Source organism: Crotalus tigris, unplaced genomic scaffold (assembly GCF_016545835.1).
Source record: "Crotalus tigris isolate CLP2741 ecotype Arizona unplaced genomic scaffold, ASM1654583v1 scf7180000017847.2079705, whole genome shotgun sequence".
Lineage (NCBI taxonomy): Eukaryota > Metazoa > Chordata > Lepidosauria > Squamata > Viperidae > Crotalus > Crotalus tigris.
The window spans coordinates 29,260-43,860 of NW_024096670.1; the positions used below are offsets into that span (position 1 = coordinate 29,260).

Consider the following 14,601-nt stretch of genomic DNA (forward strand, 5'->3'; position numbering starts at 1 on the left):
CACTAGAAGTTTTCAAGAAGAGACTGGACAGCCATTTCTCTGAAATAATATAGGGTCTCCTGCTTGAGCAGGGGGTGGACTAGAAAACCTCCAAGGTCCCTTCCAGCTCTATTCTGATTGGTTGATTGAAATGGTTGCCCAATCTCTTCTTAAAAACCTCAAATGTTGGAGTAACACCCATGTCTCTGGAGGTTGTGGGGGAACACTATGAACAATTATGAACATTATGTATGTTATGAACAAGATTTCCATGCCAATGATGTCTTAAAAATGAGCTTGTTATTACCGCATGCGTATGTTTGTCATTTCTTCCATTTTTCTCAGGTGCAAAGAAGGCTACCAAGGGGTCCGCTGTGACCAATTTTTGCCGAAAACCGACTCCATCTTATCAGATCCAAGTACGTCTTTTCTTTTCTCTCTCCCCCTTCTGCCTTTATTGCTTGCCAGAGGTAACAGTCCTTGCAAAGCATTTGGTATAATCTGACAAAGATAGCTCTTCTTCCTTTTAAAGATAAGCCAATTTATTTTAGAAAATTATATGTCCATCTATCAATCCACCCATCTACCCATCTACCCATCTATCCGTTGCCTATCTGCCCACCTACCCGTATATCCATCAATCCATCTACCTATCTACTTATCTATCCATCTACCCACCTACCCATCTACCCATCTATCCATCTATCCATCTACCCATCTATCTACCTATCTACCCACCTACCCATATATCCATCTACTTATCTACCTATCTATCCATCTACCCACCTACCCATATATCCATCTACCCATCTATCCATCTGCCCATCTACCCATCTATCCATCTGCCCATCTACCCATATACCCATCTTCCAGGGTATTCTTCTGAGTCATTGTATACTGAATTGACAGCAAAAAGTTAGGTTACATGTGAATATTTATGCTCCTTTAAAAGAAGAAGAAAACTTGATTTATTAAGTCAACAGACCGTATCAAAAACATGAAGCTGATTCAAAAATTCAAATAGGTACACAGAAAATGAAATTTCATAATAAAAAAAGATACAAGAGGGACATTCTTCTGAATTATATATATATATATATATATATATATATATATATATATATATATATATATATATATATATATACTGAACTGATGGCAAATGTTGAGTCACATGTGGATATTTATGTCCCTTTAGAAGTAGAAAACTTGATTGATTAAGTCAATTGACCGTACCAAATATATAAAGCGGATTCAAAAATGCAAATAGATCCAAAGAGAACAAAATTTCATAATAAATCGTCAAGCCTACAGTTAATCCTAATCTGATCTGTCCCCTTGGAAATGGTCTTTAAAATTAGGAGCACAGTCTTACTGGTGATATGCAGGTTCGTTCCAGGAAATAAGTAAGATGGCTTCTCCTGAGTGCCCCAATATTTTTCTAGTTTTTAAATAAGAGTCTAAATAAGTAGTTCTTTCTGCAGAGTACAATTTTCAGTCAGAGAAAACCCTCTTTAAAAAGAAAATGAAGGGCCAACTCCTTGAAACATCAAAGCAAGAATCTTGATGCCATTGCTAAAATATTTTTTTTTAAAAAAATGGGTCACTGATTAACCACAGTTTAGGATTCAGTGATCCTCCCCCAAAATTGGTTATCTAAAATAAAAATAAAAACTAAATTTGCAGTAGAAGAATCCATGTGGTTGACCATCAAAACTGGACCTGTGACTTCAGCTGAGGAGATTCTACCATTGTTGAATGTTAAAAGTTGTTTCAAATAGTTTATTTGAAAAGCTCATGATGGGAAGTGAAGATAGTATTTCAGACCAATGAAATACAGATTTGATTTGGCCTGATGAAGTATGTATGGAGATTCTCAATCATCCAGGTTTCCAAAAAGCAACTGGACTTCTTTTATTTTTCTTCGAAGACGTTTTGCTTTGGAAGAACTGGACTTATTGGATAAGAAGTGAAACGTCTTCAAGGAAGAACAAAGAAAGTCTAGTTGCCTTTAGAAAAAGCACCTTTGGGGACCTAACAAAGTGTGTTTGCGTATAGGCTCCTTTGGAATATATATATATATTTCATTATTTCAATTATTCATGGATATAGACAACTCGTCATATGTCAAAGGAAGCTGAAAAATATTCTGTGGTCACCATTGTTCCTATTGTAACAATTCCCCAGAGATTATGATTGTTTTTCATAATTTCTCTCTCTTACATGCACACATATGTACATCCTTGTCTGTGCGATATGTTTCAAATCAGCATCAATTTATCCTTGCTGTGAGATTTTATGATAGGCAAACATAATCTTGAGCATCAGAGCTTTTTCTTTTTGCAAACAACTATTTCATATTCTTTGTGGTTTATTTTTTAGAATGCCCTCTGCCCTGTTTGCAAGGATTATTGGGACAACAATGACAAAGAACACCTAGTTATTTTACTACATTGTTATTCCGGTTGTTGCTTTTTAATTTGGCACGGTTTTCATCTAGTCTTACATTATTAATTGTTGACAAATGAGTCTGCTTTTTCATTGTTTTTAGAATGAACATATGTCTCATATGTTCATTCTAAAGTTCATACTCTAAAGTTCATACTCAAGGTAGAACCAAGTAAGAAAGTAGTAACCTTGATGAAGAAGCAACATTAGACTTATCCAGTTCTAGTGTCACCATGCATACGATGATCCAAGAGTTCAAGATATCAAAATTTCACTTGCTTGCTCTCAAGTTTTAGAAGATTCCTTTTGGTAGGTAACCTGTACTGGAGCCCAGACCTTCAGATTTAATTCATGGCATGGGTCCAGGTTACCTGAGGGACTGTCTTACCCCACTGCCATTGGCACATACCATTCTTGCCAACAGAGGGGGCATGCTGTGGGTCCTGTCAGCCCAATTATTCCAGCTGGTGAAGTCTGGGAGGAGGGCTTTATTTGCGGTGGCTCCTGCCCTCTAGAGCATTCCTCCCCCATGTGAGATTGGCCCCAACCATCCTATCTTTTCATAAGGGCCTAAAGACATGACGGTGCCAGTCAGCTCGGTCCCCAGTTGGGGATCAGCGCAATGTAGATGGTTCATTGAGTAATAACAGGTCCCACCTTCTCCCCCATGTATTTTGGGTTTTAATGTCTGTTTTTAACACTGCCCTTTGCTCTGTTTGCAAGGATTATTGGGACAACAATGATAAAGAACACCTGGTTATTTTATACTGTTAACAGCCCTGGTGGCCAGCAGTTCAACAGTTCGAGTCTCACCAGGTCAAGGTTGACCCGGCCTTCCATCCTTCTGAGGTCGGTAAAATGAGGACCCAGATTGTTGGGGGCAAACAGGCAGACTCTGTAAACCACTTAGAGAGGGCTGTAAAGCACTGTGAAGCAGTATATAAGTCTAAGTGCTATTTCTATTGACTCAGCCTTCTGTCCTTCCATGGTTGGTAAAATGAGGACCCAGATTGTTGGGGGCAAATAGGCAGTCTCTGTAAACCACTTAGAGAGGGCTGTAAAGCACTGTGAAGTGGTATATAAGTCTAATATGTTATATATAATATATACTATTGTATATATTATATACAGTAATATATCATTGCTATGGCTATTTTAACTTTTTATGTTTTAGCTTTTATGTTACTGTTAAGCTGCCCAGAGTTACCCTATGGTAGGATAGGAGTCCAATAAATTTTATAAACAAACAAACAAACAAAATCTAATTTTATCTACAAAAACATTGGAATGCAGCTCTGTCCAAAACTGTGTCTGAACTATGGATAAAATGAGGCTTTTTATATAGCATTGGAGAGAGCGGAGATCACCTCAGGGCATCCAAGATTTGACCAATGTTGCTTTTTTCTCTGGAGAAAATGGCAAAGCTTCATCCCCCTGCTGGAAACGAATTCAGCTGAGCTGAAATCTTAGCATGTTTCACTGGAAGTGAAGTAAATATTTTAAAGCTAGTTACCAAGACCAGTTCCATTAAAGATATCGTTTAGGGATTGCCATGTTTACAAATTGTGGAAAGGGCTGAAAGTGTTTTCCGTTTTAAAAAAAAATATGGGCAGACATCATGCAAAATGTTGTGCAGAGTCTCAAAACAGTATTACGGGGTTTATTGCAGGACAGATTCAGGACAAGCTCAAGGAAAAAAAATAAACATCTTCACTTGAAGCCTTCCTACTTTCCATTCCTTCCAGGTGTCAAAGGATTATAAAACCCCAAATTCTCAGTTCGGCATGGTTTCCTGTGACAGCTTTGGGACATACAATGGTGTTAAAGGAAAAAGTTTGCGATAAACATACGCATCACCTATTGTTATCCAGCCTTCCCGCAGATATGTGTAACAGACATTGTTATGTAAGATTTTGCTTGAAATCTCCTGCTAGATCAGCCCTTAAAAATAGACCAGGTTAGGAAACAGATACTGCTAGAAATACCAGCACTCTAACCTGATTGATGTACGTATAATTAAATCTTTAAAGATAGGCAGTGTCTCTTTCCCTTCTTCTTATGCTGAAGAAAGTGAAGGTGGGGCAGTCTTGAGTTTCTTTCTCACCCTTTCCTGTTTTTGGGGGGTCAGTTTTCCCAAAAGCTGTCCATACCTTCTTCCAGCCCATCTCTGTGATCCATTATACCTGCCAATCTTCTATTTCATCTTAGAGGTTACTTCACTCTTAAGCAGTGCAATTTAGAAATTTGGAATCCTTCCTTCCTTCTGTTATATCTTCGGTTCTTTAGGCATTGAATGAGGCAGAGTGTTGAAACAGCAACAAGTTTATTAACTCAGAACAGAAGCAGCCCTAAAGGCTGCTGCACAGCTATTTATACAGTTAGCCTCTAGGTGGAAACCAATAGGTTTAAAGTAACAGTTCCCCCCCCCCAACCTCATTATCAGCTTGGAGACAGCCAGTCTGGCTTTCAGTAACAGCAACTGTTAAACAATACAGCAATGTAGGTCAGACATTAAGCAAGTGATTTAAAACAGTTGTGGCCAATACATTACACCTTCCTTCCTTCCTTCCTTCCTTCCTTCCTTCCTTCCTTCCTTCCTTCCTTCCTTCCTTCCTTCCTTCCTTCCGTCCTCCCTCCCTCCCTCCCTCCCTCCTTTCTTTCTTTCTTTCTTTCTTTCTTTTTCTTTCTTTCTTTCTCCTTCCTTCCTCCCTCCCTCCCTCCCTCCCTTCTTTCTTTCTTTTTTCCCTTCCTTCCTATCCCCATCTCTTCTTTCTTTCTTTCTTTCTTTCTTTCTTTCTTTCTTTCTTTCTTTCTTTCTTTCTCCTTCCTTCTTTCACCTTTTCCTTCCATCTTTCTTTCTTTTTTCTTTCTTTTTTCTTTCTTTCTTTCTCCTTCCTTCCTCCCTCCCTCCTTTTTCTTTCTTTCTTTCTTTCTTTCTTTCTTTCTTTCTTTTTCTGTCTTTCTCTTTCTTTCTTTCTCTTTCCTCCCTCCCTCCCTCCCTTCTTTCTTTCTTTCTTTCTTTCTTTCTTTCTTTCTTTCTTTCTTTCTCAAACTTCTTAACCACCCATCTCACTTAGAGAAGAGCTCTGAGAAGTGTGTAATTTAATCAATATAACAAAACATTAAAAAAAACATTTAGAATTTTTTTTTAAAAAAGTAAAGGTAAAAATGTAAAACAACTTTATAAAATTTCAGAGAGAGAGAGAGAGAGAGAGAGAGAGAGAGAGAGAGAGAGAGAGAGAGAGAGAGATCCAAGATGGGGAGAATAGGAGCTGTTAATACAAGTGGTGGGGGGAGGGGGAAAGAATTATTGAATTATTCTCATTGGGCCAGGCAGTCCCATGGCTATGTGGGTCCCTGGGTCCTCCCCACATCAGGCTACCCAGCCATTTTTGACCCCTTTCTGGAAAGCCAAGAGATTTTCTTAGAATTGTTTCTTCTTGGTTCCTTCTTTGTGTCAGTGTAAACATATGACAGTACCTTCTTGCCAGTCTTGTGCTTCCCGTGTTTAATAAGGTCATGTCCTCTTTTGCCCTGATGGACAAGCTAAAATTATTCCAAGAACTTGTCAGAATGTATTTTCTGGCCTCAAAGCAAGAAAGTTGAACATTTAAGCAGCCATCATTCTTGAAGACCTAGGAAATAAACACAAGTAATAGAGGTCATTTTGGGATTACCAGGAAAGTGTCCTGAATGGTCAGTTAAGGTGTAAAAAAGTTCTTACACACTGCTTTATATCTGTCTTAAATGACATTAGTTATTTTCAGGTTTCAATTTTGAAAACAGCCATTTGAAAGAGCTCTAATGACCTCTTTCTAACAAATAACAAAATTAAATTGTCACTGAAATAGCACATATATAAAAACTGACAGCAGTGTTTTATCATAGAATGACCAGTAAACATCCCATCTTAACACAGCTAGGAAAAAGCTAAGGTGGGTCACAGAATTTTATGTTCTCTTTGTTCTTCAAGTTTTCAGCAAGAAGGAAGGGGTTCAGCGCAAGCTGGTCAGATAAATATACAGGAAAAAAAAATCTGTACCTGCCCAAAAAAGGGGGGGGATGGCTACCTTTTAAAATGTTATATATTATTAGAAAAAATATATACTGTAGTACTAAAACATGATAATTCATATGCCACTGGAGATGACATCTGTATTGTATGTTCCTGGCAAAATTGGCCGATGCATGTATACACTCTGTCTGTCTCTGTCTGTCTATCTGTCTGTCTGTCTGTCTCTCTATCCATCCATCATCTATCCATCCATTCGTCCATCCATCCATCCATCCTCTATCATCTATCATCTAACAGTCATCTTTCTATCCATCATCTATCATCTATTTATCGTCTGTTTGTATCTACCTATCATGATTTTCTCTCTCTATTTATCTCTGTATCTCTCTACCATCTATCATCTATTCATCATCTATTTCTGTCATCTATATCATCTATCTCTATCTCTCTATTATCTATCCTCTATCAATTATCTATCATTTATTCATCATTTATCTGTCATCTATATCATCTATCTGTCATCTGTCATCTATTTATCATCTACATATCTGTCATCTATCTATCTATCTATCTATCTATCTATCTATCCATCCGTCTATCATCTATCCATCCATTCTTCCATCTATCATCTATCATCTAACAGTCATCTATCTTCTATCCATCATCTACCATCTATTTATCATCTGTTTGTCTGTATCTACCTATCATGATTCTCTCTATTCATCTCTGTATCTCTCTATCATCTATCATGTATCAATTATTTATCATCTGTTCATCATTTATCTGTCATCTATATCATCTATCTCTATCATCTATCAGTCATCTGTCATCTGTTTATCATCTACATATCTATCTATCTATCTATCTATCTATCTATCATCTATCTATCTATCTATCATATACAATTGCTTTGCATTGAGATGGGCCACATATAAATGTAATAAATAAATAAATGCTATGGTGGATATCAGTCACATCTGAAATATTAACTATAACAAATGTGATGCACTTAATAGCCCTAAATAAAACCATAATGAATCACACACTTAAAACAAGTTAATGGAAATGTATTGACAAGGTCTCGATACTAAAAGCTGATATTAAATTGCAACTGCTTTCAAAGGCAATGATTTTGTATGTACCTTTTCCAAAGATACAGTCTTTAGACACAATATTTTGAAACATCCTTCATTTTTTTTATTGTAGTGTTTTGAGCATGAGGAGATAAGCAAGATCAGCATTTGTGGTGCATCCATTCATGCTGTGTTGGAGGCGGTGTCAATTAGTTGTGGCATTTTACTCCTATGGACTTTAGTGTTGTATTTCTTTTCCATGCCTGCTTGATGGCCCTCAGATTCTGCCATCTCTCCAAATGTTACAGAATCAAAGTTCCTTTTCCGTGGTAAGCAGAATCTCTCTCTCTCTCTCTCTCTCTCTCTCTCTCTATATATATATATATATATATATATATATATATATATATATATATATATATATATAGGTCTTTGGTTGTTCGGGTTTTCTCCCGCGTAAAATTGGAAGTGTCTTGGCGACGTTTCGACGAAGTCCCATTCGTCATCTTCAGGCTGGTGTTTTCAGCTTCGTGCTTCGAGCAGCACATTGCTTCTCGAAGCACGAAGCTGAAAACACCAGCCTGAAGATGACGAATGGGACTTCGTCGAAACGTCGCCAAGACACTTCCAATTTTACGTGGGAGAAAACCCGAACAACCAAAGACCTATATACAAAGACCCGCGAAAACCTCAGAAAACATATATCATCTCTATCTTTATCTCTATCTCTATCTATCTATAGATAGAGACAGAGACAGAGACAGAGACAGAGACAGAGACAGAGACAGACAGACATACAGACAGACAAATAGATAGATATAGATATAGATATAGATATATACCTATACAAAATCTCAGGCATTTCAACTGGCTCGGTTAAATAGTGCAATAAACTTTTGATGGGCATAAAGTGCTGCTTCCATGAATGACTCCAAATGAGTAAAAATAACATGAAAAACACATTTGGTAGTGCTTTGCTGTCAAATCATCTTACCCTCACAAGAATGAGATTATTATGATGAGAGATCTCCACTTCTGTCAAGGCTCTTAATGAGTTTCCCATGAGTCTGAAGATCTGAGCCTGCTTCATTCCTACACCACTCAATTCCTCTCTCCACCTTAGTAGCCTTCTAATTTAAGATGAATTTGAAAGTACTGTTCAAACAAAACATTTGATAAAAAGGAAGGAAGGAAGGAAGGAGAGAGAGAGAGAGAGAGAGAGAAAGAAAGAAAGAAAGAAAGAAAGAAAGAAAGAAAGAAAGAAAGAAAGAAAGAAAGAAAGAAAGAAAGAAATTTAAGGGGGAGAGAAATTAGAAGCAAGCCATACATTGTTATGAAAGGTCATGTAATGAATACCAAGTGAAAATTAATGAAAGAAAGGTCATGTAATGAATACCAAGTGAAAATTAATGAAAGAGGCCCAAATAATTATTCATGGAATCCAGTAATCAGTTGTTTGCAGTTATCCAGGGTTGCTATACAATACTTTGCCAACATCATTCACAATATGATTTTTCTTACCTGATTAAAAAAAGTATAATATCACATTCATCTTGCTGCCAGGATCATGTGGTAACTAGGGAAAAAAATAAAATTTCTTTTAATGTCCTAGCAGAAACAGCCAATGTAAGAACGTGTGAAGGATAGAATCCCTGTTGCCCACACATTTTATGTTTACTTCCAAATAAAAGTGCTGGATGAAGGATGGCATATCTCACTCTAAAGAGTAATGATGGTGGAAACAAATACTTCATCATGGTATCTCCAGGATATTTGTACACACACACAAACACACAAATGCACAAATACAATGATTCTGGTTTCTGTTTTACTTAGCTCTCAATATCTTTATGCATTGAACCGAATTACCAAAACAATATGTAAATGGATGGATGGATAAATGGATGGATGGATGAAAACTACAGATAGATAGCTAGATAGCTAGATAGCTAGATAGCTAGATAGCTAGATAGCTAGATAGATAGATAGATAGATAGATAGATAGATAGATAGATAGATAGATAGATAGATAGACAGACAGAGTAGATAGAGTAGATAGATGGATGGATGGATGAGAGAGAGAGTAAGTAGGTGATAGGGTAGGTAGGTAGATAGGGTAGGTAGGTAGATAAGAGATAGATAGATAGATAGATAGATAGATAGATAGATAGATAGATAGATAGATAGAGATGGATGGATGGATGGATGGATGGATGGATGGGTGGGTGGATGAGAGCTACCAATAGATAGATAGATAGATAGAAGTTAAACAACACAATACTAACTTAGACATTTATCTCATGAACAAAACACAGAGAAATTCATTTTTATTAAAGAAGGAGGACATCAAATGTTGACAGATCCCACAAAGCAGGGATCCAAAGTTTTACAATAATTCTCGAGGTCAATTGCTATGCATGAACAATCCATCTTTCTTGATGTCTTGATAGATTCCAAATTTACAAAATGGCAGCAAATGGATAAAAAAATATTCTAGCTCCTTGTTGTCACCTAAGTGATTGACAGGATTTTTGCCGTATCTGTAGTCCTGGATAAATCTTAGAGGATATTTGAATCCTTAACAAGCAATATTTTGTTGTTGTTGTTGTTGTTGTTGGTTGTTTAATTGTGTCTGAATTTGGTTGGTTGTTTAATTGTGTCTGAATTTGGAATCTTGGTTTAATTTAGTTTTGCTTTTATAGCATTAGCTCTCCTGTCCAGACGGTGAGTCAGAGAAGAAACTTTGCAAAACAAAGTTGAAGGCAGCCTAGAAATAAAGTTGCTAGTGATTTTTTTTTTTTTTTGGCTTAAATGAAATGTCAAGTTAAATTAAGCTCTTTTAGATTAGAGTAACATTGAAAGAATCCTGGCAGAAGCAAGCAATGAAGACTTGGTTGGTGTATTGTCGTATGTAAAACCTGTGAGCGTATCTTGGCTTATATGAAACTAATATGCATGACAAAGACACCATTATTATCTCTTTCCAGTTTGTGATAAAAAGCTGTAAAAGAACCAATCCTATTGGTGCCATGATTATCCTAATGGTTTATTGATTGATGGTTTTCAAACACAAAAATCACAGTAACGGGCATACATGCCTACAGAAACCCCAACAAATTGATCCATCGGTTAATCAATAATATTTATTCAGTCAATGACCAGCAAAATTGAAAACCAAGCACACGAAACCAAATTGAAGTAAGTAAATACCATAGAATATCAACAGCTAACAAAATAAATCACAGATTATACATTCACTCCTCTTCGTACATTAATACAGTTGTTTACCCAGGTGATGAATCTAAAATATTAATAGGTATAAAATAAAAATCATATATCCCATTGCAGTTGAAAAATCTAAAAAAAAGGTTTCCGTGCCAACACTGTCAATGCTGTCAACACTGCAAATATTGTATATTCTTGCTTTTGACAATATGCAGAACTGTCTGGTATTTATGGGGTTAATACAGAGCAGATGGGGGGTGGGGGTAAAGCCTGGGAAAGAAAGAGGAAGGAAACCTTTGACCTTCACACTAATTGGATAATGTGATATATGATGGCTAATTTAGGGAGGAAACATGCTGATAATTTAACTGCTCAGAGGAAGAGAACTTAGATCACTGTTTCTCAACCTTGACAATTTTAAGGCATGTGGACTTCAACTCCCAGAATTCCACAGCCAGCAATACTGGCTGTGGAATTCTGGGAGTTGAAGTCCACATGCCTTAAAATTGTCAACGTTGAGAAACACTGCCTTAGATCCTAGCATCCCTCCGTTGTGCCTGTGCCGACATTTTGTAACAATAAAAGACTTTTAGGAAAATAAATGCCTGGAAGTTCTTTGGAATGTTTCATTAGCCGGAACCGTAACAATAACCATACTAATACTATATACCTAAGTGAGTTTTTGCAAGCTGTTAACTAGACATATAACATGCACACCAGTTTTTCCAGCTTGAAGCCTATTGTTCTGTACTTTACACATTTTAAATGTTGCTGTTTTTCAAACATGAAAGTTCCCAGTTCATCTTTTGCCCAAAAGGAAGCGTGAACCATACAGTACAACAGAGAACTGCTTATCCTCATCCAGGATATCTATCAAAAGCTAACTGGACTTCCTTTATTTTTCCTTGAAGACGTTTCCCTTCTCATCCAAGAAGCTTTTTCGGTTCTGAATGGAAGAAGACGTTCCGAAAAAGAACTGAAGAAGCTTTTTGGATGAAAAGTAAAACGTCTTCAAAGAAAAACAAAGAAAGCCTAGTTGCTTTTGGGAAAAAGCACTTTTTAAGACAACCATGATCTGGATGACTGGAAATCTCCACAGACGTTGTGCTTACACTTACAGTGTATTATCAAAAATTCCACTCAATTGCATGAAATGCATTTTGAAGACCCCCCACTGGGTCAGAATCGGTTCTTATCTTAAATCAGAGGATTCCTCTCTTCCTTCCAGCATTTGTCCTGAGCTGTTTTACTGCCCTAAATATCTTTATTAAAGCTTGTTGCTTTTTTTCTTGTACTGCTTACAACTTATACATGAGATACTGGCTAGATACCCGTTCAAATTCAGGGAAATAAATTGTAACTTTTATTATTTCTTTGGGGAATTTTGATATAGCAGGAACCAAACAAGTCTTCTTTCTTGAGTGCGTATGATACTACCTTTACATGTCCTGCTTTTCCTTTGGGGAATTACACAAATATTGAAATAATTAGTTCTTAATCCAGAGAGAGCGGGGTATCTTTCAAATACCTGGCTTGTGCAGGAAAAAAAAACATAAAATCCAGCTGAATGATAAATTAGACATATCTAAATATTTCATAGTGTCGAGTTTTGCAGAAATATTTGATGCTTGGACTGAATAGGAAGTTCCCAATATCTTTAAGTTGAAAGTTAGTTATCAGAAACATCGTTTGTACCTCCTAACTCCAGAAAATGATCAGAATATCAAAGTTGGAAGGGATTTTGTAACCCCTGTTGAAGCAGAAGATCTTTTATCATTCCAGACAAATGGATATCCAATGTCTTCTTAAAAATCTCCAGTGATGGAGCACCTACAACTTCTGAAGGCAAGTCATTCCCCTGATTAATTAGACTCACTGTCAGGAAATTCTATCTTAATTCAAGGTAGGATCTCTCTTTGGTAATCCTCCATCCATTGTGTGATGACCCAGGGCACAGCACCGAGGCAATATAGTCAGCTGGCAATTCAAAACCGCCCTTTAATTGCTCCAAATTTTCCCCAAATGCTCCCACATTTCTGGCAAGCCTCCAAACAAAGGAAGACACACACACCTTCAGCCGCCTCTGGCTGCAAGTAGTTTCACACACAGTCTGATTAGGAGAGTAATTTACTCAAGGCCACGGAGATAACAAGGAATGACACATACATCCAAAATCTAATGAGTCTGTGGAAATACAACCTTGCCTGAGCAGTTTCAGAAGAGAAGCCAAAATACAATTTGAGGTCTTTGAACATCCAAGCAACGTTGTCAGTCAGTCCAATGGTCAGAGAGTCCGGGCTTCCAAGCAGAAGTCACAGAACAAGAGATCAGCAACAACACACACAAAACTCCAAGGAACCAGCATTTGTTCCCAACAAATGCCTCTCCCCACAGCATCTCCTTAAATCTCAGTCTCCAGGTGTGCCTTGTGGAGAGGGGTGGGACATTCTCCTCCTGAGTAGTTGAGCCTCCCTGCGTTGTTCCCTCCTTCTCTCCACTCTCCGTGCTCTAGGATTAGGTGGGGGTGGCCCTTGCTCATTACCTGAACTCTGTCTTTCCTGTTCCTCCTGTCCCAATCCTGAAGGGCCCTGGCCTGCCTTGGCCTGCTCTTCCCCACATTCCTCTGAAACTACAGACCTCCATAGGGTTCCAGTCCAGCTCATTTTCCTCATCAGATTCAGGCTCTGATGGAGGTATGACACATTGCTTCTTGTTATGCCCTTGTGTGGTTTGGACAATAGGTTGACCCCTCTTGTCTGTGAGTTGGCAGATTACTATCAAATCAAATAGCAATGGCATGTAGGCCTATGTGTCACCCCATAGCATACTCTGGGTGATTTATAATGTAGAAGTATTATTTGCATATCACCCCCAACAATCTCCTTTTACCGACCTTGGAAGGAGGGAAGGCTGAGTCAGCCTTGAGCCCCTTCAGGATCGAACTTCAGACTGTGGGCAGAGTTAGCCTGCCATACTGCACTTTAACCACTGCGCCATCAGGGCCCACCATCTGTGATGATGCAATCCTTGCTAAAATCCAAAGCATTTTAAGACAGAGAAGAGCTTCAACCTTCCCCTCCCCAGTCCTGTTTAGAAAACGTGAAGGGAAAACAGAATGAAGCATCTTTCAGGTAGGACTAACGCCGAAGGAACCCTTGAAATGGAAGAGAGGTATAAAGAACGGAGAACACAGGTTGACATTTTATGGCAAGTTTGACCTGACATGATTAAGAGCTATTGACGGGCCTATACACACATCATTGATTCATCTGTTCCTTTTAAGAAGCCATCTGAATTAGTGTCCACCACTATATCTGCAAGCAATAAATAGCTTCCTGGTGTCAATAATTATTTCTTTTGTGTCAGGCTGGAATTTACTGCAAATTAGGGAGCCCACGTTCCATCTCTATATACCAGCCAGGCTTGATTGTGTATTCTGTTACACTTAAAATTAAATTAACCGGAAAGAAATGAAGTTGGTTTGCCTGCAAGAGGAACGTGTGGGTGTTTCCAGATCACTCACTCTGAAATTATGTGAGGTAAAAAGCTCTGGCCATTGAATAACTGTTTTAAAAATTAAATTCTTACTGTTCAAGGGAAGTAGCTGAAGATGAAGGGAAATAAACCTGGGAAATAATGACTTCTACACATACGTATTCATTTTTGCATCTACAGTTCCTCGTCCTGATCCTTGTTCTATTCTGACGTTAGTCTAAGGAAAAGAAATCAGTCTAAAATCATTATTTATTTGGTGTGGGATGAGAACATGACAGAAGAGAAGTAAACATATACACACAATCCACGTAATTGTCTACAAAACCCCTATTGGGGTATGGCAGTGTCCTCATAACTGGATGTCTG

At 37.8% G+C, this 14,601-nt stretch overlaps 1 protein-coding gene across 1 annotated transcript in view; it reads left to right on the forward strand.

Moving 5' to 3' along the window:
- The first annotated feature begins 205 nt into the window (after positions 1–205).
- The window catches only part of NRG3 (neuregulin 3), a 101,889-nt gene continuing 87,493 nt past the window's right edge, over positions 206–14,601 (forward strand). Inside the window, 1 exon segment of the mRNA XM_039343347.1 lies at positions 206–398. Within this exon segment, the coding sequence (XP_039199281.1) occupies positions 290–398 (109 nt within the window). The 5' untranslated portion in view covers positions 206–289.